At 43.8% G+C, this 24933-nt stretch overlaps 1 protein-coding gene across 4 annotated transcripts in view; it reads right to left on the reverse strand.

Moving 5' to 3' along the window:
• The window catches only part of MSANTD3 (Myb/SANT DNA binding domain containing 3), a 32562-nt gene extending 14501 nt beyond the window's left edge, over nt 1-18061 (reverse strand). Inside the window, exons 1-3 of one of the 4 annotated variants that reach the window (XM_084619280.1) lie at nt 17893-18061; nt 16274-16347; nt 1755-2204 (exon numbers count right to left, since the gene is read on the reverse strand). In XM_084619280.1, coding sequence (XP_084475406.1) covers nt 1755-2172 — 418 coding nt within the window. In that variant the 5' untranslated portion in view covers nt 2173-2204; nt 16274-16347; nt 17893-18061. Of the gene's footprint in view, nt 1-1754; nt 2205-15328; nt 15389-16273; nt 16348-17677; nt 17754-17892 lie in introns of those variants that run through there. The other 3 variants (XM_084619278.1, XM_084619277.1, XM_084619279.1) reach the window with 3 other exon arrangements.
• Between the last annotated feature and the right edge of the window lie 6872 nt (nt 18062-24933).

Here is a 24933-nt window from a genome sequence, read left to right on the forward strand (position 1 = left end):
ATGGCTCAGGTTTGGGAATCTCCCTCACATTCTCAGCTGTGAAGACCGATGCAAAGAATTAATTTAGTTTTTCCGCAATGGCCTTATCGTCCCTGAGTGCTCCTTTAGCCTCTTGATCATCCAGTGGCCCCACTAGTTGTTTAGCAGGCTTCCTGCTTCTGATGTACTTAAAAAAAAATTTGCTATTACTTTTGAGTTTTTGGCTAGCTGTTCTTTGGAAAACAATCTCAACTATACATATAAAATGATGGCGTCTAAATTAGCTTTAACTACTCATGAAAGAGATCTTGGCGTCATCATGGATAGTTCTCTGAAAACATCTGCTCAATGTGCAGCAGTAGTCAAAAAAGTGAACAGAATGTAAAAAAACATTAGGAAAGGGATAAATAAGACGGAAAATATCATAATGCCACTATATAAATCCATGGTACACCCACACCTTAAATACTGTGTGCAGATGTGGTCACCCCATCTCAAAAAAGATATATTAGAATTGGAAAAAGTACAGAGAAGGGCAATAAAAATGATGAGGGGTATGGAACAGCTTTCATATGAGGAGAAATTAAAAAGATTGGGACTGTTCAGCTTGGACAAGAGACGACTAAGGGGGGATATGACAGAGGTCTATAAAATCATGAGTGGTATGGAGAAACTGAATCAGGAAGGGTTATTTACCTTTTCATATAAGAACCAGGTGTCACCCAATGAAATTAATAGGCAGCAGGTTTAAAGCAAAGATAATGAAGTATTTCATCACACAATGCACAGTCAGCCTGTGCCACTCATTGCCAGGGGAAGTTGTGAAGACCAAAAGTATAAGTGGTTCAAAAAAGAATTAGATAAGGTCATGAAGGAGAGTCCATCAGTAGTTATTACCCAAGATGGTCAGGGATGCAGCATCATGCTTTGGGTGTCCCTAATCCTCTGACTGCTAGAAGTTGGGATGGGATGACACATGATGGATCACTTGATAAACTGCCCTCTTCTGTTCATTTTCTCTGAAGCATCTGGCACCGGCCCCTGTTGGAAGACAGGATACTGGGCTAGATGGATGATTGGTCTGACCCAGTATGGCCATTCCTGTGTTTAGAAAGTTGGTTTTACAGTATTTTATCTGCATGCTGTCATGCTACTATATTATGTCCTGTGTGAGATATGTAGAGGTTTTTAAAGTTGTTAGAATAGATTTATTCCACTGCAGTGACAGTCCAGAAAAAGATGTGGAAAGTTTTGTGGGTTTTTTATATATTTTATTAAGAGTTCATTTAAAAAAATAAAAGGCTGGAGGGAAGCAGAGGGAATTCTTGCCTCAGAGGATAATATCTAAACTTGCTGCTTGTGAGGAAGAAAATAGCTGGTGATCAAACAAGCAAAATGATGCTTTTTAAACAATCAGAAGTGCCCTTTGGGACTTTCCTCTTCCTCTTGTGTGTGATGGCTATCAGGAAATAGATGATCGGTCCACATCTGGAAAGGTCAGCTGTTTCAATGATAACCAGTAACTTAAAAATGTACATAGTTTTCTTCACACTTGTAAAAAGAATCAGATTTTACTACTGTGTATCTAGTGAAATATACAGAAGGCCTCAGTATTTTTGCTGTGAAATGACTTTTTAATAGCCAGCAATAAAATTTTAAATAGAGAGATTTACACTGCTAAATTGAACCCCTCTACAAATAGAATAAATAATGAAAATGCATACACACCCTTAACTAGAACAGTGTTACTTGGATCACTATAGTAGCATTTATACCTTGGTTAGAAGCATCAGGTTGATATTCAGAATCTTCTTCTGGTGGACTCTGTAAAAAGTACATTTGCTCAGGCATCATGCTGGCAATCTTCTCTTTCCCTATGATGTGAGTATTTATAAGTGGACTAATACTTCTTTTTACTTTCTCACGTCTTTCATGTGCCATTATCTTTTTTGTCCGTGCCTTGATATTTTCCCAGCATTTCTTTAACTGCTTGAAATCTCGTAGTGATACACTAGGTTGAGAATTATATTCATGGGCAAGCGCTTGCCAAGTACGTTGTTTCAATGCAATAGTTCTTGCATCGCTTTTTTTACACTCAAGTACATATTTGTATTTTTCAACTAATGCAAGCAGCACACTCTTTTCCACTTCTGAGAAGTATTTAGCAGGTTTTATTATTTCGTGGTTTTGCATTTTCTACTGTTTTTCTAGGAAGCCAAAAAATCCTATAAAAACAAAATGTAAAAACAAATAAGGATTGGTTGTTCATTCCGGCATCAAATAATTATATATCAGCAAAGGATTCCAAAATTATGCCTTCAGTTAATAATTTCTAAAGTTGTAATTCTACAAGGCCTCCTTTTTTATATGATAGCTGAATAAAATGTTGGGATAACTAGACAAAATATTCAGGTTATCTATAGTATAAATATCAGCTCTTATACAACAACACCTAACTAAACTGTTATGTAACAAGCACATGATACAGGATAAGCTTCCCACCTTAATTATGATTGACAGGCCAGCGATGCCACTGTATCATAACATTAAATAACTATGTGTAGCTATAAAAGTGTTTAACTTATAGAAATAATTTGATTTAAAAGGGATATCCAGAGGGTCATCTACGCTACCCCCGTCATTCCAGCAAGTGAGATTTTAGAATTGTTACTGCATAATTGCTGGCTTAATGTCTAAATCTAGCCATGAATAGCTCCAGTGAAAAGGATTCCACAACCTTTTTTGCAGCTGGTTTCCTTGTTTATCTAATGGTTGTAAAGTTTGCCTAAAATTGAACATACATTTTTCCTGCAGCATTTTAAAACAATTATTTTTGTTCCATCCTTGCTGATTGAGAATAACCAGCCTCTATCCTCTTCCCAACAAACCTTTCTAATGTTAAAATTCATGGCTCTACAATAATAGCGCAAATTATAATATCCCAATTATAAAATGCGGTGTTTTGGGCTTGCTATAGAAGTAGTCAAAAGATTTTTGAAACATGATCAAATATCTTGAAATGTATTTGTTTATTGTAATTTTCTTTTAGTCAATATATTTTCCCCCAAGTGTTCTAAATCACTCAGTCTTATTTCATTCTACAATATTATAGGACAGAGAATTCTGCCTTTCTACAGAAAGCCCTATTGGAGGACTAAAGATATTTGGAAAAATATCATGAAGTTGTGAAGAGACAGGGTTTGAATCAGTAGACTTGAATGCATTTATGGAGAGGGCCAGCCTCTCTGGGTATGTCTACATGCAATGTAAGCCTGGGTTTGGATTCAGATTTGAGCCTAAACCCTCCTTCCATTTACACACAAATCTGTCTGAATCAGGACAGTAAGCCATCTGGACCTAAGAGCCGGTGGGGGTGGGCCCGAGCCAGAGTCCAAACTATCATTTGCAGCATGAATGCAAATTAAAGGAATTGGCACATGAAATTGCAAGCCCATTATCAAGAATTTTTAATGAATCTGTAAACTCAGGGATTGTACCGTATGACTGGAGAATTGCTAACATAGTTCCTATTTTTAAGAAAGGGAAAAAAGGTGATCCGGGTAACTACAGGCCTGTTAGTTTGACATCTGTAGTATGCAAGGTCTTGGAAAAAATTTTGAAGGAGAAAGCAGTTAAGGACATTGAGGTCAATGGTAAATGGGACAAAATACAACATGGCTTTACAAAAAGTAGATAGTGCCAAACCAACCTGATCTCCTTCTTTGAGAAAGTAACAGATTTTTTAGACAAAGGAAACGCAGTGGATCTAACTTACCTAGATTTCAGTAAGGCATTTGATATGGTGCCACGTGGGGAATTAGTAGTTAAATTGGAAAAGATGGGGATCAATATGAAAATTGAAAGGTGGTTAAAGGGGAGACTACAGCAGATCTTACTGAAAGGTGAACTGTCAGGCTGGAGGGAGGTTACCAGTGGAGTTCCTCAGGGGTCGGTTTTGGGACCAATCTTTTTATTACTGACCTCGGCACAAAAAGTGGGAGTGTGCTAATAAAGTTTGCAGATGATACAAAGCTGGGAGGTATTGCCAGTTTAGAGAAGGACCAGGATATCATACAGGAGGATCTGGATGACCTTGTAAACTGGAGTAATAGTAATAGGATGAAATTTAATAGTGAGAAGTGTAAGGTCATGCATTTAGGGATTAATAACAAGAATTTTAGTTAGAAGCTGGGGATGCATCAATTAGAAGTAATGAAGGAGGAGAAGGACCTTGGAGTATTGGTTAACCACAGGATGACTATGAGCCGCCAATGTGATATGGCCATGAAAAAAGCTAATGCGGTCTTGGGATGCATCAGACAAGGTATTTCCAGTAGAGATAAGGAGGTGTTAGTACCTTTATACAAGGCACTGGTGAGACCTCACCTGGAATACTGTGTGCAGTTCTGGTCTCCCATGTTTAAGAAGGATGAATTCAAACTGGAACAGGTACCAAGAAGGGCTACTAGGATGATCCGAGGAATGGAAAACCTGTCTTCTGAAAGGAGACTCAAGGAGCTTGGCTTGTTTAGAGCCTAACCAAAAGAAGGTTGAGGGGAGATAAGATTGCTCTCTATAAATATATCAGAGGGATAAATACCGGAGAGGGAGAGGAATTATTTAAGCTCAGTACCAATGTGGACACAAGAACAAATGGATATAAACTGGCTATCAGGAAGTTTAGACTTGAAATTAGACAAAGGTTTCTAACCATCAGAGGAGTGAAGTTCTGGAATAGCCTTCCAAGGGAAGCAGTGGGGGCAAAAGACTGATCTGGCTTCAAGATTAAACTCGATAAGTTTATGGAGGAGATGGTATGATGGGATAACATGATTCTGGCAATTAATTGATCTTTAACTATTCATAGTAAATAGGCCCAATGGCCTGTGATGGGATGTTAGATGGGGTGGGATCTGAGTTACTACAGAGAATTCTTTCCTGGGTATCTGGCCAGTGAATCTTGCCCATATGCTCAGGGTTCAGCTGATTGCCATATTTGGGATCGGGAAGGAATTTTCCTCCAGGACAGATTGGAAGAGGCCCTGGTGGTTTTTCACCCCCCTCTGTGGCATGGGGCATGGGTCACTTGCTGGAGGATTCTCTGCACCTTGAAGTCTTTAAACCATGATTTGAGGATTTCAATAGCTCATACATAGGTGAGAGGTTTATTGCAGGAGTGGGTGGGTGAGATTTTGTGGCCTGCATTGTGCAGGAGATCAGACTAGATGATCATAATGATCCCTTCTGACCTTAATATCTATGAGTCTATGAGCATGGATGCAGCTTGGGCCTGGTTCCCCAGATACATCCTGAAAGTCCACCAACAGTATATTCCACGGTCCTATGGACCAGTGTTCTTTGGCCTTTCTATCCCATAACTAGCCAACTCTCAGGAAACGGAAGCAACCCCCCCAGGTTCAAGTACAGGTGCTCATCGTTTAACCTTTCCATTTTATTCTGATCTCTGACCTGGAAACAGAGTGAACCATCTCACGTGTTAGCTATGCCTTTGCTGAGCACGCTGCTACCTGGTCATGGGACCACAGTCAGATTCTGGCAAATCTCTAGTGTGATGAGAGCAAGAGGTTCAGCTTCAATAAGAGTGCCAGAAATAACCATGTGTACCAAGAAATGTTGGAGAACCTGGCAGCACAGGAGTGTGTTCTCTATTATGAGTCCAGGCAGTCCCTGTGGTAGGTATATAATCCATGTGTGCAGGATTAAGAGGCCATATTGTTGGGCGGAGGGGTGCATAGAGTCCATAGACAGCTATAGTCCAAGCAGGCTACATCGTGAGCCATAGCTGCACCAGGGTAACTGCATGAATGCAGACAGCTTTCAGCAGCTCACAGAAGGCAATAATCCATATGGAAGCTTGCGCAGCATCTTGCTGATTTCATGTATTTTCATCCAACCCCAGGTGCTGATAGTTGCAAACTTTTCCTACATTAGACACTCCAGATGGGAGTCACATTTTGGGGAAAGGCACACTGGTTGGGCCCTCCTCTGTAAGTCACCAGCCCATTCCCCTTCTAGATGTGTTGTCAGTCACAAAAACGTCATTAGCATACAAGGTGACTTGCACCTGGTAGCTTGAGGCAGAATATCCCTTTGCCATTCAGGAACCTCCAGAATCATTATGTCCTCTAGAAGGTTGAATGCTTGAAAGGATTGTGAAAACATGTAGAAAACCCTGGCAAAGGGCATCACCCTGACACCTCCCCAAGGCTGAAATTGTCTGCAATATTTAAAAAAAGATAGATCAGTTGTAAATTTCACTGTACCATTAGGTGTGAAGGCTTTACACTCCGCTTAATTCTCAAGTGTTTCCATGGAGCCTCGGGAAACCCTTGTTCTCGGAATATACTGAAGCACTCTTTTACAAAGTATCATTTTTTGGCCTTGAGATTTCAAGGACACTTTTGGTGGTGATGTAGTGAACCTTTTCTGAAGCATGGACACAATAATGTCCTGTTTCATTTCTGTTTTCAGGCTCTTCTATCTCTGCAGGACAGCCACAGTCCGGCAGAAGCTGGGGATGTCGCAATGCGATCAAAGAGGAAATGTGTCCACAACAGCTTTATGGTGCACATCATGGACAGGGCCAGCCAGCAGTTTCAGTACCAGAGGGAGAAGGATTCACAACAAATTGAAAGGCAAAGTCTGATGAAAGACTTTCAGCGAAGTTCCTTCAGCAGGAAAAAGGAGGGGAAAAGACACAGCACAGCAGAAAGACCAGTTTGAGAGGCTGCTTGTGCTAATGACTGGGAGAGTGCAGGCCTCCATTTCACCTACACTTCCTGTGCCAGCACCATGGCTGGTGTCCCCTCCATGCTACCATGTCCTGCAGATCAGGAACCCATTGGATAATTTTGTGCTTGGGTGGCCCATGCAACCAGGACTGAATGCTAGTTGGACTGGGCAAATGTACCCCGTGTAATCTTCCACACCTGTGCAGTCCTCTACCCCTCTGCAACAGCGCCAAGTGCATGCAAAATGCACTAGAAGGGCAAAGAACATGGGGCTGCGGACACTCTGAAGTAGGGGAATCTTTTTTTTTTTTTTTGTGGCACTGGTTTCACAGGTTTAGATAGCTCACTGTTTGAGATACGCACTTTTTTATTTTGTTTTGGTCATTTCCTGGCAACTGGCTTATACATTTTTAAAATAGTAATTTTTAATACATTCATGTTAACATATAAAGGCTTTGAATTCATTAACAGTTTATCGTCATCACTGCAGATGAACTACATAACACATGCATTTCAAAGAACAAATATAAAACCATGATGAGGCATTACTGGGAAGTCGTACGCAACAAAACATCTCAACATAACTTTTCAAATCCACAAGTAAAAACCTGAGTTCACCTCCTCCATAAGAAAATGCATAAGAGCCACCAGCCCCTCCACAATAGTATAAGCAGTCGTTCCATGCATAATTAAAAATTCATAACGATCACTGCCCTCCCTCGCATACAGCGATAGTACTTCATTTGTTTTGATATTGCTGTGCAGAGACAGCGATAAACATACTACTCTCTCTCATCCATTGGTCCATGGAAGGCCATAACTTGGGCACACAAAGCATCCCTAATTTCTGTTGCACTTTCCGGCTGAGTGTACTGGTCTAGCAATCCATCAGTGTCAAGAGTCCACGCTGAATGAAGTTGCTCACCTTTGGCTGCACAAAGCTTGGGAAGAGCACAGGGATGCAGACAGCATTGATAACACTGGAATCCAAACAGTCCTATGAACAGCACCAGCAGGATTTCCATCTGCCAAATGCACTTTCAACCACCATTCTGCACCTACTGAGAGTGTGATTAAACTTTCTTTTGCCCAGCCTCAGAGATCAGGGTACGGTTTCATAACCCAGGACAAAAGGGGGTCTTCTGCAGCAGGGACAGTTACTCCATTTATGACAATGTCATTTGGTGGGCACAGTGTCTCAGCCTGTCCATGATGGTAACTCCAGATTCGGGAAAACCCTGTCATCATGCACTTTGCCAGTGCAGCCTATGTTGGCATCCATGAATCAGCTTCTTTGGTTGACAAGGGCCTGCATAACAATGGAGTCCCTTTGCAGTTTATGTACTCATGTGCTCCTTGAGGATGGTAAACTATGGGCACATGAATCCCATCAGTGGCCCCTGCACAGTTTGGAAACCCCACAGCCAACCTGCCAACACCAAACTGGTTAGCAATGGACCTGTAGGAGTTAGAAGTAGCCAGCTTCCAGACAGTTATAGCAACCTGCTTCTGGACCAGCATGTATTTCCTCATTCTTGTGCTGAGGCCAGCTGTTCACAAAGCTCCAAAAACATTGCTTTCTTCATGCAAAAGCTCTGGACACACTGCTGGTCATCCAAGGGCTGGATGATAATGTAATCCCACCAGTCTATGCCTGTGGCTCTGCTCCACAAGCACCAGTCTACACAGGGGGCATTAGCTGCTTACGACTCTTGGTATAGTTGCATCAGCCAGTTGGAGTCTCCCAGGTCTGTATCATCCTCCTCCACTGAGAAGTACCTTTGGTAGGTCAGAAAATGCTGTCAAAATGTCCACCAATCTCTGATGGATGCTCTAACCATTTCCTAAACAGGAGCGAAAGCGTGCCTCATCCACATTACCAGCTCTGGTTGACAGGAGCATGCAGACCCAAAAGATAACTTGGTGTTGGCAGGCTGAGACAACTTCCAGTAAAGTGCCATGGGATGGACAGTCAAGTTTTCCCCACAGTGCACCATGAATGAAGAGCTAGAGCAGCTACACCAGGGGAGGGTGCCAGAAAGCCTGGGATAAGCTGGTTTGACTCTGGTCTGCGTAGTGAAGTCTGAATGCATGAGCATGGGTGTGAAAAATTCTAAACCCCAGGTCACTAATCAATGTGGATAGTCAAATGTGGGCTTAGAAACCCGTGCCCACAGACTCGGGTCCCACAAACCCATGCTTACATTGCAGTATAGACATACCCTCTATGGATCTTTGAGTCCATCATCCTCTGGCAATACTGCTCATACCTGGATCTCCCTTCTGCCAAAGGAAAAGGTGCATTGACAGCAAGGAATGGGATTTCCCATAGGCATTAGTTATGGAGTATTTTCCTGTGTGTTTAACAGAAGATTTTGCTGCAGAGTATCTTTTCCTCTTGTCATGTTCCCTCCCTGCTTAGCCACTTTCCCTAAAATCATGTAGCCCCAAAGACTTGTGAGGTTTGCACAGAGAAGGTTTTGTGCAGTCAGAAGAGACCTATTAAGACATTTAGTTAATCTCCTTGCCAATGCAGTATTCTTCGCTACAACACACACTCTAGTATATTGTCCAGTGCAGTGAGGCTTCCCTTATTTCCCTGAGGAGATCATTCCAAAATGGAATAGATTTCACTGTACAAATATGTTTTCTGGTATTCAGCCTAAATTTTTCCTTTCTACATTTCATCCCACTAAGTCCTAGTTAGTCCTCCCTGTACCACCCTAAATAAATACTTTCCTTCAAACACATTTACAGTCAGCTATTCTTATCTCCTTTCTCAGTAGACAACTGATTTATTAATATTTTCAGAATGAGTGACAGAAGAAATAAGCAAAGGTCAAAAGAACTCACTTATCAATAGCTGGGATGTGAAATCCTCACTTCTGTATTGTCTTGTCATTATAGTTCCCACTTTGCTATTGTTTGTCTGTATAATCTCTGTCTGGTTCTGTGATTGTTCCTGTCTGCTGTATAATTAATTTTGCTGGGTGTAAACTAATTAAAGTGGTGGGATATAATTGGTTACATAATCATGTTACAATATGTTAGGATTGGTTAGTTAAATTTCAGAAAAATGATTGGCTAAGGTATAGCTAAGCAGATTCAAGTTTTACTATAATCTGTAGTCAATGAGGAAGTGGGTGGGGGAGATGGGAGATGGGAACAGGGAATGGGGGTAAGAAAATTGGAATCATGTTTTGCTAAAGGGGGAAATGGGAACAGGGAATGGGAGTAAGGAAGTTGGAATCATGTTTGGCTAAGGGTAGGAATGGGAACAGGGACACAGGTGTAAGGCTCTGTGGTGTCAGAGCTGGGAAGGAGGATACTAAGGAAGGAAACTGGAATCATGCTTGCTGGAAGTTTACCCCAATAAACATTGAATTGTTTGCACCTTTGGACGTCGGGTATTGTTGCTCTCTGTTCATGCGAGAAGGACCAGGGAAGTAAGTGGGTGAAGGAATAAGCCCCCTAACATCTTGGTGCCGGTGACTCGGATGCATCGCATTGGATAGGTGAGTGGCAGCCTGTAAGTCCCCCTCCCCAACAGTCCGCGCAGCTGCTTGTTGCGGGTTCTGGCAAGCCAGGGTAAAGGATTTTTTGGATAAATGGATAAGGAAGAACCAGGGCCCATACCAGGTGCAGGGGGTCAACCTGGGATGAGATTTAAAAGGAAATGGAGGAAGTGTTAGGGGACCCAGAGGGATGGGGGGTGGCTGAGGAGCCCACCCTCCTTGGTATATGGGTAGTGGAAGAAGGTCCCTGCCCATGGGGGCTGAATGCCTTCCAGGGAAAGGAGGCACTTCAGTCCGCTTGTGAGAGGTTTGAAGTAAGGGCAGCATTATGGGAAGCTGCCAGTAATCTTTCAAGTTTGGTGCTGCTTCAGCAAGGGCTGCTGAAGGTTTTTAAATTAGTTAGGGGTAGTGAAAGAAGATTTGGCACAAAAGGGTTTATAGTCAAAAGCAGAGTTAACAGACGACCTTTAGAGACTGGAGCTGGGACTTGGTCCTGGGGGAGTGGAGAGAAAGAAAAAAAAATGTTTCAAAGTGCAATCTGCCTTTCCACACTCTTTTGTTTTTCTGAAGTTTTAATGGAGGGTACTTTGGATACTTATGTGAGATGTGAAGAAGGAAGTTTTTGTTTAATGATAAAACCCAGTTATATAAATGTAACTGTATGTGCAACTCTGAGCAGTCACATTGGTTGGAAGCTTGGTAATTAAATTATCCAAGGGGGTCAGGTAGAGTGGCTACTACCACCACTGTGCTTCTGTCCACAGAAACCTTTACAGCTATTCTGAGGGAAAATGGGCCCTTTTCCCACAGAAATGGTCTATAAGGGACTGCTGCAGGCAGCAGGCAGAGAGAGAATCTGATCAAAATTATTTGACTTTTGGGTAATGTAATCAAAATCACTAAAGGATGGAAGGGGTTTCTTTTGGAACTTAACTTGGCTGCCCCTGGTTGTGTCTAGTTGTGCAAGATGGAAGTGTAATCGGGGTACAGTTGTGTAAAAGAGTAATTACAGTGCAAGGGATGTTAGGCAAAACAGAATTTTGTGTGTGTGCACAGGTAAAAGAAAAGGAAAAGGGGAGGAATGATGGGAACACTGAGCCTTGGGATGGCTCTGGGGGATTAGATTGTTGCTTTGGTGGGTGTGCATGAAAACTCTGTAGGCATGGGGGAGGCAGTTACACCTTGTGTAAAATTAATATGGCTAACATAATGTGTGGAGGTTAAACTATACGGAAGGAATGTGCATTTTCCCAGGACGTGTGCAGTGTATATTGGAGAAGGAGTAAAAGAAATGCAAATAAAACATGGTACTTAATTAAAATCCTAATAGGGCTCCAAAAGGAGCCACAATAGGTTGTGCTTTCTTTTTCAGATCTCTGCGTGTTTTGGAGCAGGAGATGAAAGTAATCAGAACTCTGGTGGAAGTAAAATGCTTCCCTTTTAAGACAGTGTCTGAGCTGCTAACAGCTTTGGATCCAGAAGGAAGCTAGTAAGCCTCTGTGTGTAAATGCAAATTACCTAGCTGATGGGCACAAAGGAGCTGCAAATAAGGAATACATCTGGTCAGCAAACAAGCTACTAGAAGACTCAGATTATGGCCCTCCAGGAAAGGGAGGTGAAAAAAACAAGTCAAGCCTGAAAATAAGGGGGACAGGTTGACCTTAAGGGGTGTGTGTGTGTACAGTGCTAAAATCTGAAGCTGTGTCTCAGCTATTACCTGAGAATAAACTTAAAGCTTGGTACAGCAGAGAAACTATTGCAAACTCGGTCTGTTGTACAAGAGGGCAAACTGAGGTACACCATCTCATGAATTTCATAAATGACCAGTGAGTGAGGTAATTCACTAGCCTGACTATAGAACAAAATAAGGACAGCCTGGAGGTAATTCTTCTGTTTTTCCTGCAATTAGCAAGGAAATTTGTAAAAGAAAGTGGTATTATTATTAAGCAATAGTCTGTCCCCACCATGGGGACGGAAATTGTTTCTTTTGTTTTTCAGACACTCTACAAGCAAGCTGGCGCCAGTGGAAGAATAACTCAGAATACCATGGATCTGTGTTTTGTGTTGTTTGTTTGTGGTGTTTGTCTTGTTGCTAGCATTGCTGTGTTTTAATGAACAGAAAATCTCATGACATGGGTGGGGGATGGCTTCAAAAGGCTGACCTTGGGGGGGAAGATGTGTATGGGAATGCAAAATGCTCAACTAGGAGGCCAGCACCTGTGTAATAGCTACCGTGGTACCTGGAAATGGAATGGCAGCTAAGGTGGCCCCCACAAGCCCTATGGAAATAATGAGAAGGGGAGGAGCTCACTGGGAATTAATGGAGGGGTGTGTAAAATAGTGTAAATCAATAGAAGATGTTTGGATGTGCCCCTCTCCTATGACTATAGAGGAGCAGGATCAATGGCCTAAGCAAGGGGTGGACAATTGGGTGTACTGTGTATAAGGTGTTTTTCTGGGAATGTACATAGTACTGGGGGCACAATTACACCAGCCCATAACCAAACTACACACATCTACATGCTGCTATCTGGACTTTGGTGCACAAATGGATCTGTGAATCTTATTGCTGTGAATAATCAAACCAGGGCTTACTGCCTGATTCCATACCAAGTGGTCAAGCTGGTTTGGACAATATCCCATTTCTCTGTGAACATTCAATGAACTTATGATATGGACAAAAGCAAGCAAAACCTGCAGGGTAGCTTGTTGCAACTGCCAGCAACTGGACACATAAGATCGTGACCCCGTCGAAGGAGGACAGGCAGTGTTTTGGGGGTGTCTCGGATGTTGGACCATACTGCAGTGGTCAGGACTCGGTGTTGCTGTGGATTTTGTATTGTTAACTGTACTTGTGTTACGTTGCATATGGAGATAATCTATAAGTAATGTAGTAAGCCCTCCAAACCCTACAGTGTACTAGACAACCCGGACCCAACCTTCTCGGGCCTGCTATAATGGGAAGTCTGGAACACTAATTGGAATAGGTGTGGTATGCCCGTACGAGAGAAGGTGCAGGGCACTATACTACACAAGGGGCAGTGGGACAAATGGAATATCAACACCTTCCACCTTGATGCCTGGCCCTATCAGGAAATGTGTCGCCATATGTCCTATGCTTTTCCAGGGATACTGGGGCAGGAGGATCCCAAAAGAAAAAGAAAAAAAAGGGGTGGAGTGTTAGGATATAGATACTCAGGCCTGTCTGCAAAGGCCTGTACTTTAAGAATTTAGGGGTATTCTTATCACTTGGCTAGTTCTAGAAGTATAAAAGAAAGAATCAAAATCACTGTCTGCTGATGTAAGGGCCTTCTCTTACTGTGACAGTCTGAGGCCCTGTTCTTAGGCTAAGGCCTTTGGCTAAGCAGCAGAGGCAGCCATAAGCTAGGAAGGGAACAGTCACATCCTCACATTCCAAACTAGTCACATTGAAATAAGGTACTATTGGGCTGTTAGGCACTATCAGGACAGGATTGTATTCCTATCACCTCCAGAGAAAGGGAAGTGCCTAGAAAATTTAAAAGGAAACTTAGTTTGATAGCATCCTGTCTGGCAAGAACTCACTTATCAATAGCTGGGATGTAAAATCCTCACTTCTGTATTGTCTTGTCATTATAGTTCCCACTTTGCTATTGTTTGTCTGTATAATCTCTGTCTGGTTCTGTGATTGTTCCTGTCTGCTGTATAATTAATTTTGCTGGGTGTAAACTAATTAAAGTGGTGGGATATAATTGGTTACATAATCATGTTACAATATGTTAGGATTGGTTAGTTAAATTTCAGAAAAATGATTGGCTAAGGTATAGCTAAGCAGAACTCAAGTTTTACTATAATCTGTAGTCAATGAGGAAGTGTGTGGGTGTGGGTGGGAGGGGGTGGGGGTGTGGGTGGGTGGGGGAAAGGGGAGATGGGAACAGGGAATGGGGGTAAGAAAATTGGAATCATGTTTTGCTAAAGGGGGAAATGGGAACAGGGAATGGGAGTAAGGAAGTTGGAATCATGTTTGGCTAAGGGTAGGAATGGGAACAGGGACACAGGTGTAAGGCTCTGTGGTGTCAGAGCTGGGAAGGAGGATACTAAGGAAGGAAACTGGAATCATGCTTGCTGGAAGTTCACCCCAATAAACATCGAATTGTTTGCACCTTTGGATGTCGGGTATTGTTGCTCTCTGTTCATGCGAGAAGGACCAGGGAAGTAAGTGGGTGAAGGAATAAGCCCCCTAACATCCAACAATCCTCAAAACAGAAGAAAGAAAACCAGAAAGAAGGGGGGGATATCCGAGGGGATAAAAAAGAACAAACTATGGGGTAGGAATTGCAGCAAGATGGACAGGAAATAAAATAAGGAGCTCAGCCTCAAGGAATAAAAATACAGTTGAGAGGCTGGGACTGAGAGAAAATAGTAAAGACAGATGGAGAAAATACTGCTTCCTTCTATTTGGCCATTTACTGTACTGCATCTTGATTTTTCATTTTGTAAGGAGAAAAAAAGGTGGAAAAAGAGAGGGAGCTGGGTGGCTTGCAGAGGAGGGAGGACCCTCTGCTGTGACACTTCCTGCCTCACATCATAGCAGATGTCCCCTGTTTCTTTGTAAAAATCTGGTCTCCCCACCTGATGACAGAGGAGTTCCTCTCTGTCTGTAATCCCAGCAGTGCACATATGCGCAAAGAAACCCTGAAAACATAGCAAACCAGGTATTCTAATTGCTGCATTGAATACAAAGAAAAGTATACCAGCTTTAAAAGTTTCTTAAATATTATGAAAAAAACAATTTAACAACAAGAGAAGAAGCTGCCATCTGTGATGATGCAAACTAGGAATGAGTAGATAAACTTTCCTATTAGCATTAGAAATTAGTAAGTTTCAAAAGCTGTTAAGTAAAAATCAATGCACTCTGCCCACTCATCCATGTTACTCAGGTCATTCTAACATACCACACTGCTCAGCAGCTTCAAACAGCCTCCAGAACCAAAACTAAAACTTTGCCACAAAGTGTGGCATTTCTTCCCGCAAAAAATCTTATAGAGGTCCATGATGGACAATATTCATTCGTATATCAGTGGCAAGTTTAAAGTCCAATACCTTGTGACTAGGACTAGGGAAAGGGGGAGATTTTCTGCTTTCCAATGGGCCATGCTGTACTTGCTTCTACCTCTGGAAAAGTGAGTGATGTTGTGGTTCAAAGGTTCAATCACTCATGAATAATGCAGCCATGAATAATGCAGCCATCTGAAACTTACAAGTAAACGTTTTATACCACACCTTCATGTATTACTAATATTTATTATTTGCATTGTGGTAGCACCAAGGAGCCCTCATCATGGACCAGAAACTAGGCACTATGTAAATACAGAACAAAGAGACTGTCCCTGCCCCAAAGAGCTTACGATCTAAATATTCATTCTCTCTCTCTCTCTCTCTCTCACACACACATATATACTTACTATTATAATCAGATCTTCACATGTACATACAGTCTGCATGTGCCCCCATGGAGCAGGCAGGGTCATGGCCTGACTCCATTAGAAGGCTTAAGAGACTGCCAAAAGTTGTTTGAGATACCTAATGACTAAATGCATCAAGAATGTGCTTTGAAGCACCTTCTCTTAGATACTTCATCTGCTTGCTTCAATATGTCGCGGCACATTTCCAGTCATTAGATAACTAAGAAGTGCCTTGAGACATCTCAAAACATCAGATCTTTTGAGAAGGTGCAGCGAGATACATCAATACATTTGTCCCTTACATGTGCTGAACGACTTCTGTCAGCCCTTTGGCTATTCCATGGAAGAGGAGAAAGAACTCCCTTAGCTCACATCCCATGGAACAAATAATTTCCATGAGATATGGGCCATGGACTATAAATGTGCCCAGTAAAGATTTCTAGTAAGCAGAAATCTTTGTTGAAATGGAAGTAATTTTCTGTGCATGTCCCACAGGATCAATATGGGAACAAGTTAGGTGCGTGAAAAACTGTTACATGGTAAATCCTGAGAAACAAAGGACTAAGTATTCTCACACCCTTACCTGTTCCCATACAAATTCCTCTTGCAGTCACAAGCATGTGCAGAAGATAATTTCAGTATGCCCAACGTTCTATGCTGGCATAGGGCATAAACAATACATACTTTGCATTAAAAAACAAATTAGTGGATTAAAAGTTACATACTGTGCAAACTGAAACCTTTATTACTTTAAAATACTAAACTATTTTCATTCCACCTTATCTTGGAAAGCATACTTCCATGAGGACTAAATGTTCAACCTTTTTATATTTGGCTGTTTTTGAGTTATTTATTGGCAAAAGTAGATTGGGAGAATTATTATATTTTAAAAAGCTACACACAGAGAAAGAACAAAGCAGGTGTGTATTATTTTATACACACAAAATACTCTAACTCCAACATCTGCATCAATTTCATGTGTACCTTTAAAAAAATTATTTTCAAGCTGAGCCCAAGGATGGACAATTTCAACTTCAAAAGACACATTTTTGAGAAAGTTACGAGTAAGAGAAGATAGAATTAGAATGGAAAGCCTTACCCAACCCTATCTTTAGTTTTCATTAACCACAAACATTATGCTATATATGGATATCATCTGCTATTTAACTGCAGCCATCTCGGGGGAGGGGGGTGGTAAAGTTGAATTCATTTAACAACACACAGCAGCATTACAGACAGTAATGGTTGAGCAGGAAAATGAAGAAAAAATTATTCAATTTAAGTTAAAGGAAAAAATGAGAGTAGATAATATAATGATCAGAATTAGAAGTTGGTCATGACACCATGGCTAAAGCCCTTGTTTTTAGGGGGTGGGGCAAAATGGCATTGGATTTGTAATGACCCGAAGCAGTCAGGATGCTAGGTTTACAGCTCATTCAAATGATGGAACTGCCAACAACCCAGTGTCCCACTTTCCTACAGCATCTAGGTTTTCCTCAGTGGTCTCCTATCCATGTATCACCTAGGGCTGACCCTATTTAGCTTGAGATGTAACAAGATCATAGTGCGAGACAGTACGGCTGCAAGCATGGTTTCTCTAAAAGCAGATTTTCCACTATGTGAATTCACAGTTGTCTTTAAATACTTTGTAATTAAAAATACATTACTAATCATAATGAGAGGTATACATAAACTATAATATTAATATTAAAAATCATTTTTTTAAATTTATTTTCTAATCCTGTTTTAGTACAAAGTGTTAATAGTTACTGTGGGTTGTTAGATAAAAAGACAGGTAATTAATTACAGTCCACAAACCTGTTTGTATTTCTGTACTGGCAAAATAAAATTTTAAAGCAACCCAACCTACTAGTTATGGAGGACATCAAAAGCAGTTTGTGTAAGGCAAGAGGTAACAGAGGCAGGTTATTATTTCTAATGTTTTCCTGGAATCTCTTTTCAAAATAGACAGAAATATGAATCCTACCAGGCTTTCATGCATCAGGACATCTCAAGCATTAAGAGCTTGTTCTTATTTCCTTGCTGGTTCCTTCTTTCCTCTTCTAGTTAAATGAAACAGAACAGATTCTAGCCTGACAAAGAAGAATGCACCACCCAATGCATACATACAGGCTGCAGCTGATACACAAATACAGAAACATAAACCATGGCAGAAATAATGAAAAATGTTCATGTTATTACCCCAAGTCCCAGGAAGGCCTCGCTCTGTTGTATATGTAAAAATAACCCCACCCTTAGATACCAAAGCACAGCTCAAATGATTTCTCTGTACTCTTAACAAAGCACCACGATTACCAATCTAATCCCCTCCCCCTACTCCGTTACTGTGTCGGGGCTGGGCCTTTTTCCTTCTTTACCTCCCTACCGGCAGGTCAGACACCGCTCCTTCAGCTCCTACCAAACTCCGATCTGGATTTTCCTGCCCTTCCGAGTGAAATCAAATGAAAGGAATCCATTTCATGCATGTTACAGTGGAGGAAGATCCAAAGTGGATGAGTGGGTGGATGTTATTTTCATTTATTTATTTTAGGGGATCTGACCACCTGTATCCCACATGCCAACTTTTAGACTTGATCAAGAGGGAGAATTTGGTTTGATGTAGGAAAAATAAAAATAAAGTTCCTGGTTCCCCTACAAAGTTCCAAAATATCAGGTGCAGTATCTTGCATTTTAGAAGATTCTCAAAGATAACCTGCAAAGAATGAAAAACCAGGCTTGTAACATTTTTAGCAGATGATGAAGACCTGAAAGATTTCCCTTTCCTGGCTTTTACCACTGCCCTCTCCTTCCCGCCCTCCCCGAAATTCTGGTCTGCTGAGCCTGGAAGACTTCGGAACTAGCGAAATCACAAGAAGAGTGAAAGCTAAGGGAGAAGTGTTTTTAGTCAAACTGTTTAGAATGAATTGTTTTTGTTAACTGTCTCAGTTTCTGCATTGACTGCTCTCGCCTCCGCCCCCAACCATCTTTCTGGTCTTCCTTGAAGGCACCCTTTTAAGGTTTCTAGCTCCCAACCGTTACCTCCTCTTGGGAGGAGGACACCTGTGTCTCTCTCCCTACAGAGGGAGAATTTAGGCTTATAGTCCCTATGCACTTCACTGTGGTTTCTCCAGCATCCAGAACCAGTGGTTAACATTTCTCCAGGAGCTATTACAGTTACCAACCAGCCTTCACAAAGCAAACTGCTCTTGTTCTTAGAATAAAAGCATTACACAGAAGACATAGAGAAGACAATAAAAACCTATCCTAATGCTAATAGCATACTAGAGGTATCCCAGCTTCCAATAGCAGCAGGACATCTGGGCAGCTGGCCAAGATGCAAGCTGGATCCATTTCATGCATGTTACAGGGCAGCCACATGCTAGAACAGTCTGTCAGAATTAGCAGGCAGCTAGCACTATCCCCTTGAGGTCACCTGGTTAGACCCTTGTTTGTGGATCAGCTGGACCTTGGATAATTAGCATGGGCCTATTTTAGGAATCACAGGTGATTACCTCAGTAAACATATCAGGGCTCCGAACATTCACACCCAGAGGTGACTCATCAGTCTCAGAAAACTCATCACAATTAGGGGTCAATCTTTCAAACCCCAATGCTGGCTGTGCTCTTTTGGCTACAAGTCTATGGGCTTGGCTACACTTGTGAGTTAGAGCACGTTAAAGAAGCCCCGGACGCACTAGCTCACTACCCGTCCACACTGGCAAGGCACGTCGGGTGCTCTGACGCCGCAGCTAGAGCACTCCTGGTACTCCACCTTGGCAAGTGGAATAACATTTGGTGCGCCCCTGCTGAAGCACCGCGGTGCCAGTGTGGACACCCTGCTCTGTTAGTGCACTCTGATCGGCCTCCAGAAGTGTCCCACAATGCCTGTTCTAACCACTCTGGTCATCACTTTGAACTCTACTGCCCTGCCCTCAGGTGACCAACCTTCAGACCCGCCCTTTAAATTCTCTGGGAATTTTGAAAACCCCCTTTCTGTTTGCTCAGCCAGGCGTGGAGTGCTCTCAGCGAATCTTTCCAGGTGACCATGCCTCCACACACCAGGCGATCCCCAGTATGGAGCAATGGCGAGGTGCTGGACCTCATCAGTGTTTGTGGGGAGGAAGCTGTCCCATCCCAGCTGCGCTCCAGCCATAGGAATTATGAAACCTTCGGGAAGATATCAAGGGACATGATGGAAAGGGGCCATGACCGGGACACACTGCACTGCAGGATTAAAGTGAAGGAGCTACGGAATGCCTACCGCAAAGCCCGCAAGGCAAACAGCCGCTCTGGTGCTGCCCCTGTGATCTGCTGTTTCTACAAAGAGCTGGACATAATACTTGGGGGTGACCCCACCTCCACTCCGAGTGCCACCATGGACACTTCAGAGCCCAGTTCAACAAGGCAGAAGGAGGAGGAGGAACAAAGCGGGAGTGAGGGTGCTGAGGCGGAAGAAGACACCCCAGAATCCCTAGATGCATGCAGCCAGAAGCTGTTCTCGCCAGGAGGAAGGTAGCCAGTCGTGGCAGCCAGTGCTTGGGGAAGGACAAACACCAGAGGAGGTTCCCGATAAGCAGCTTTTATTTTGGGAAGGAAGTTATTCAGTGCGGGCTCTTGGGGCGAGGAGGGTTAGGGCTGCATGCATGCCTAGGTGCGGAATAGGGCACTGATGTGCTCTCTCACATCGTGGTAATCGGCCTCAGTGATCTCTTCAAAGGTCTCATCCAGAACTTGGGCAATGCGCTTGCACAGGTTTCTCGGGAGAGCCACTGTGGTCCTTGTCCCAGTAAGGCTAACTTGTCCGCGCCACTGTGCCGTGAGGGGCGGGGGGACCATTGCTGCACACCGGGAAGCTGCATTTGGGCCAGGGCTGAAGCCGCATTGCAGTTGAAGACCCTCCCTTACTTCCCAGGTCACCCTCAGCAGTGAGATATTTTCCAGGATGAACTCCTGTGGAAAATGTGGGGTCAGTGTTCAGTATAGGGGCCCACTGCCGCTGTTGGCTCTCCCCAAGGCACAGAAACCCAGAGGACAGTACAGCCGTGAAACAATCAGTCACACTTGACCCTGTGCTTACTCACCATTTTGGGGCTCCCGTGGGTTATGTGCGCTCGTTTTGGGATGGGCAAATGATGCTATTGTGTAGACTGTGCTTGCCCTTAAGTATGGAGGAATCATTGCTCTGTCTGGTGTGAACAATGCTGCCTCTGTTAAGTGTTGCATTTTGCCTTTACAGATGAAATCTTGAGATCTCAGCTGTCGGTGTTATCACCGGCCAAAAGACTCCAAAGAATCACAAAGAGGCCACGTAGAAGCAAGGAAGACATGTTGCATGAAGTCATGCAGCATTCAAGTAATGAAAATCAAAAAGTGTAGGAGTGGCGGGACAGTGAAAGGAGGATCCGCCAGCAGAATGAGGAGCGCCGGCACAAAAGCGCGGTGGTCCGGCAGCAAAGCACGGATCGGCTGATAAGCATAATGGAGCGCCAAGTGGATGCTATCCAGGTGCTCGTAGCTATGCAGGCGGAGCACTACTGTGCCCACCCCCCCTCCCCCCCGCAGCCCTTGTCCCAAAACTCTTTCCCTTGTGCCTCCATGTCACCTCCAACCCACTTTCCCCAACATCTGGGTTCTTACTGCCACCAGCTGCCTCCAACACCTGTAGCTTCACCACCCAGCCCTGAAAATTAACACCCTTAGTCATTGCATCAGCCCCCATCATCATGCAGTATAGCCATCCTGAAGTGCAGCACTCATGCACAGCACTCCAGACAGGAAGGCTGAGTATGATAACAGGACATACACTCTGTGATTGTACCATTCCCCACCCCACTCCCTTGCCCTTTCTGTTTCCCAAGCAGTTGTGTTTATTTTCAATAAATGAATTTTCTTTTCAATAAATGGATCATTTTTGGCTTTGAAAACATTCTTTATTATTGTATAAAGTAAAAGATACCTTAGCCCAGGAAAGAAACAGGCACTGCAAGTCAGCGTAGCAAACATAGATTCCTACTAACATTGGAACCACTGCACTTCACTCCCATGCAGGGCACCAGACATTACTGGTGGCTTTCAGCCTCAAATTGCTCCCTCAAGGCATCCCTAGTCCTTGCAGCCCCGCACTGGGCCCCTCTAATAGCCCTGCTCTCTGGCTGTTCAAATTCAGCCTCCAGGTGTTGAACCTCTGAGTTCCATGCCTGAGTGAATTGTTCACCCTTCCCTTCACAAATGTTATGGAGGGTACAGCACGTGGATATAACCGCGCGGATGCTGTCATCAGCCAGGTCCAGCTTCCAATACAGAGAGCACCAGTGGCCCTTTAAACAGCCAAAAGCACACTCCACTGTCATTCTGCACTGGCTCAGCCTGCTGTTGAACCACTTCTTGCTGCTGTCAAGGCTCCCTGTGTAGGGTTTCATGAGCCACGGCATTAAAGGGTAAGGGGGATCTCCAAGGATCACAATGGGGATTTCGACTTCCCCTACGGTGATCTTCTGGTCTGGGAAAAAAGTCCCGGCTTGCAGCTTCCTGAACAGGCCAGTGTTCTGAAAGATGCATGCAACATGCACCTTTCCAGGCCAGCCTGTGTTAATGTCAGTGAAACGCTCACGGTGATCCACATGTGCCTGGAGAACCATAGAGAAATACCCCTTCCGATTAATGTACTCAGAGGCTAGGTGGGCTGCTGCCAGAATTGGAATCTGTGTGCCATCTATCGCCCCTCTGCAGTTAGGGAAACCCATTTGTGCAAAGCCATCCACAATGTCATGCACATTACCCAGAGACATGGTTCTTCTGATCAGGATGCGATTAATGGCCCTGCAAATTTATATCAACACAATTCCAGCGGTCAACTTTCCCACTCCAAACTGGTTAGCGACTGATCAGTAGCTGTCTGGAGTTTCCAGCGTCCAGATTGCAATAGCCACCCGCTTCTCCTCCATCAGGGCAGCTCTCAAACTCGTGTTCTTGCACCGCAGGGTGGGGGCGAGCTCCTCACACAGTCCCATGAAAGTGGCTTTTCTCATCCGAAAGTTCTGCAGCCACTGCTCGTCATTCCAGACTTCCATGAAGATGTGATCCCACCACTCAGGCTTGTTTCCCGAGCCCAAAAGCAGCATTCCACGGTGGTGAGCATGTCTGTGAATGCCACAAGCAAACTCGTGTCATATGCGTTACTCGAGTCAATATCATCGTCGGAGCCCTCACTGTCACTTTGGATCATAAGGAATAACTCAATTGCCAAATGTGACGTGCTGGCAAGACTCGTCAGCATACTCCTCAGCAGTTCGGGCTCCATTCTCACAGATCGAAAGGGAAGACAGAGTGTGGAGTACAAAAAACATTGAAAGATGGCGCCAAGTGTGGACAGAAGCACAGGGATTGCTGGGATGCAATCTGATTGACAGAACAGGCAGGCTATGAGAGAGTCAGGAGGTGTCATAAATATAAAGGGAAGGGTAAACCCCTTTGAAATCCCTCCTGGCCAGGGGAAAGCTCCTCTCACCTGTAAAGGGTTAAGAAGCTAAAGGTAACCTCGCTGGCACCTGACCAAAATGACCAATGAGGAGACAAGATACTTTCAAAAGCTGGGAGGAGGGAGAGAAACAAAGGGTCTGTGTCTGTCTGTAGTCGTCTTGGCCAGGGACAGAACAGGAATGGAGTCTTAGAACTTTTAGTAAGTAATCTAGCTAGGTATGTGTTAGATTATGATTTCTTCAAATGGCTGAGAAAAGAATTGTGCTGAATAGAATAACTATTTCTGTCTGTGTATCTTTTTTGTAACTTAAGGTTTTGCCTAGAGGGGTTCTCTATGTTTTTGAATCTAATTACCCTGTAAGATATATACCATCCTGATTTTACAGGGGGGATTTCTTTATTTCTATTTACTTCTATTTTTTATTAAAAGTCTTCTTGTAAAACACTGAATGCTTTTTCATTGTTCTCAGATCCAAGGGTTTGGGTCTGTGGTCACCTATGCAAATTGGTGAGGCTTTTTATCCAACATTTCCCAGGAAAGGGGGAGTGCAAGTGTTGGGAGGATTGTTCATTGTTCTTAAGATCCAAGGGTCTGGGTCTGTAGTCACCTAGGCAAATTGGTGAGGCTTTTTACCAAACCTTGTCCAGGAAGTGGGGTGCAAGGTTTTGGGAAGTATTTTGGGGGGAAGGACGCGTCCAAACAGCTCTTCCCCAGTAACCAGTATTAGTTTGGTGGTGGTAGCGGCCATTCCAAGGATAACGGGGGTAATATTTTGTACCTTGGGGAAGTTTTGACCTAAGCTGGTAAAGATAAGCTTAGGAGGTTTTTTCATGCAGGTCCCCACATCTGTACCCTAGAGTTCAGAGTGGGGGAGGAACCTTGACAGGAGGCCAGGGAGTTCTCATCCTCCTTGTGAGCTGGAGAGCTGCCTGGAACAGAGTGGGGCTGAGCTAAGGAGAGAGCAGGAGCCTGTGCTGAGCTATGGAGCAGAGCCACAGCAGCAGCTCAGAGAGCAGACCTGGGCTGGGAGGAGAACTGCAGCAACCAGAGCCAGAGGGGCCAGAAAAGCAGCCCAGAGAGCTGGAGGCAAAGCAGCAGCAGCGCTAAGGCAGGCTGGAGCTGGGGCAGAGTGGAGCTGGAACTGAGGCAGAGTGGTGGGGCTGGAGCAGTCTGGAGCAGGGTGTGGTGAGCAGCTTGAGAGAGTGAGGGGGACCCTAGGCAGCGGGCCCAGCACAGGGAGTTGCCCCCAGCCAAGAGGCCTTGCAGGCCAGACTTGGAAGGGGATCGCAACCCCGACGGCCCTGGGAAGAAGGGTTCTGCCACCTAGAGCCTGAGGCCACCACCAGAGCAAGTGTTCGACCTGCAGCATCCCTACAGCACAGCCAGGGCCTTAGAAGTAGGCCTGGGACTTGTGAGGAGCAGACTGAACTTCCCTTACATTCCAGAGACACCGGTTGTGATGTCCCCGTGCCACAGAGCAGGGTTATGTGTTTTCCTTTAACCTTTCCCATTTTTTCCTGATTTTTTTAAATTGGTTTCTGTTTAATAAAGTGTATTTACTTTCAACTGTATGTAATGGTCAGTGAGTCAGGGAAGTGTCCAGTGTGGATAGAGCATCCCAAAGTGGGGACACCCTAGCGCCTGTCCTAAGTGACCATGACAAGGTTGGGGGTCGAGCCCCTGAGGAATCCTGGGCCCAGCCTTGTTGGGGTTACTAGGACTCTGCCACCAAGAAGAGTGAAAGGGGAGTCCTCGAGGTCAGG

Source organism: Lepidochelys olivacea (assembly GCF_965140295.1).
Source record: "Lepidochelys olivacea isolate rLepOli2 genome assembly, chromosome: 2".
Taxonomy (NCBI): domain Eukaryota; kingdom Metazoa; phylum Chordata; order Testudines; family Cheloniidae; genus Lepidochelys; species Lepidochelys olivacea.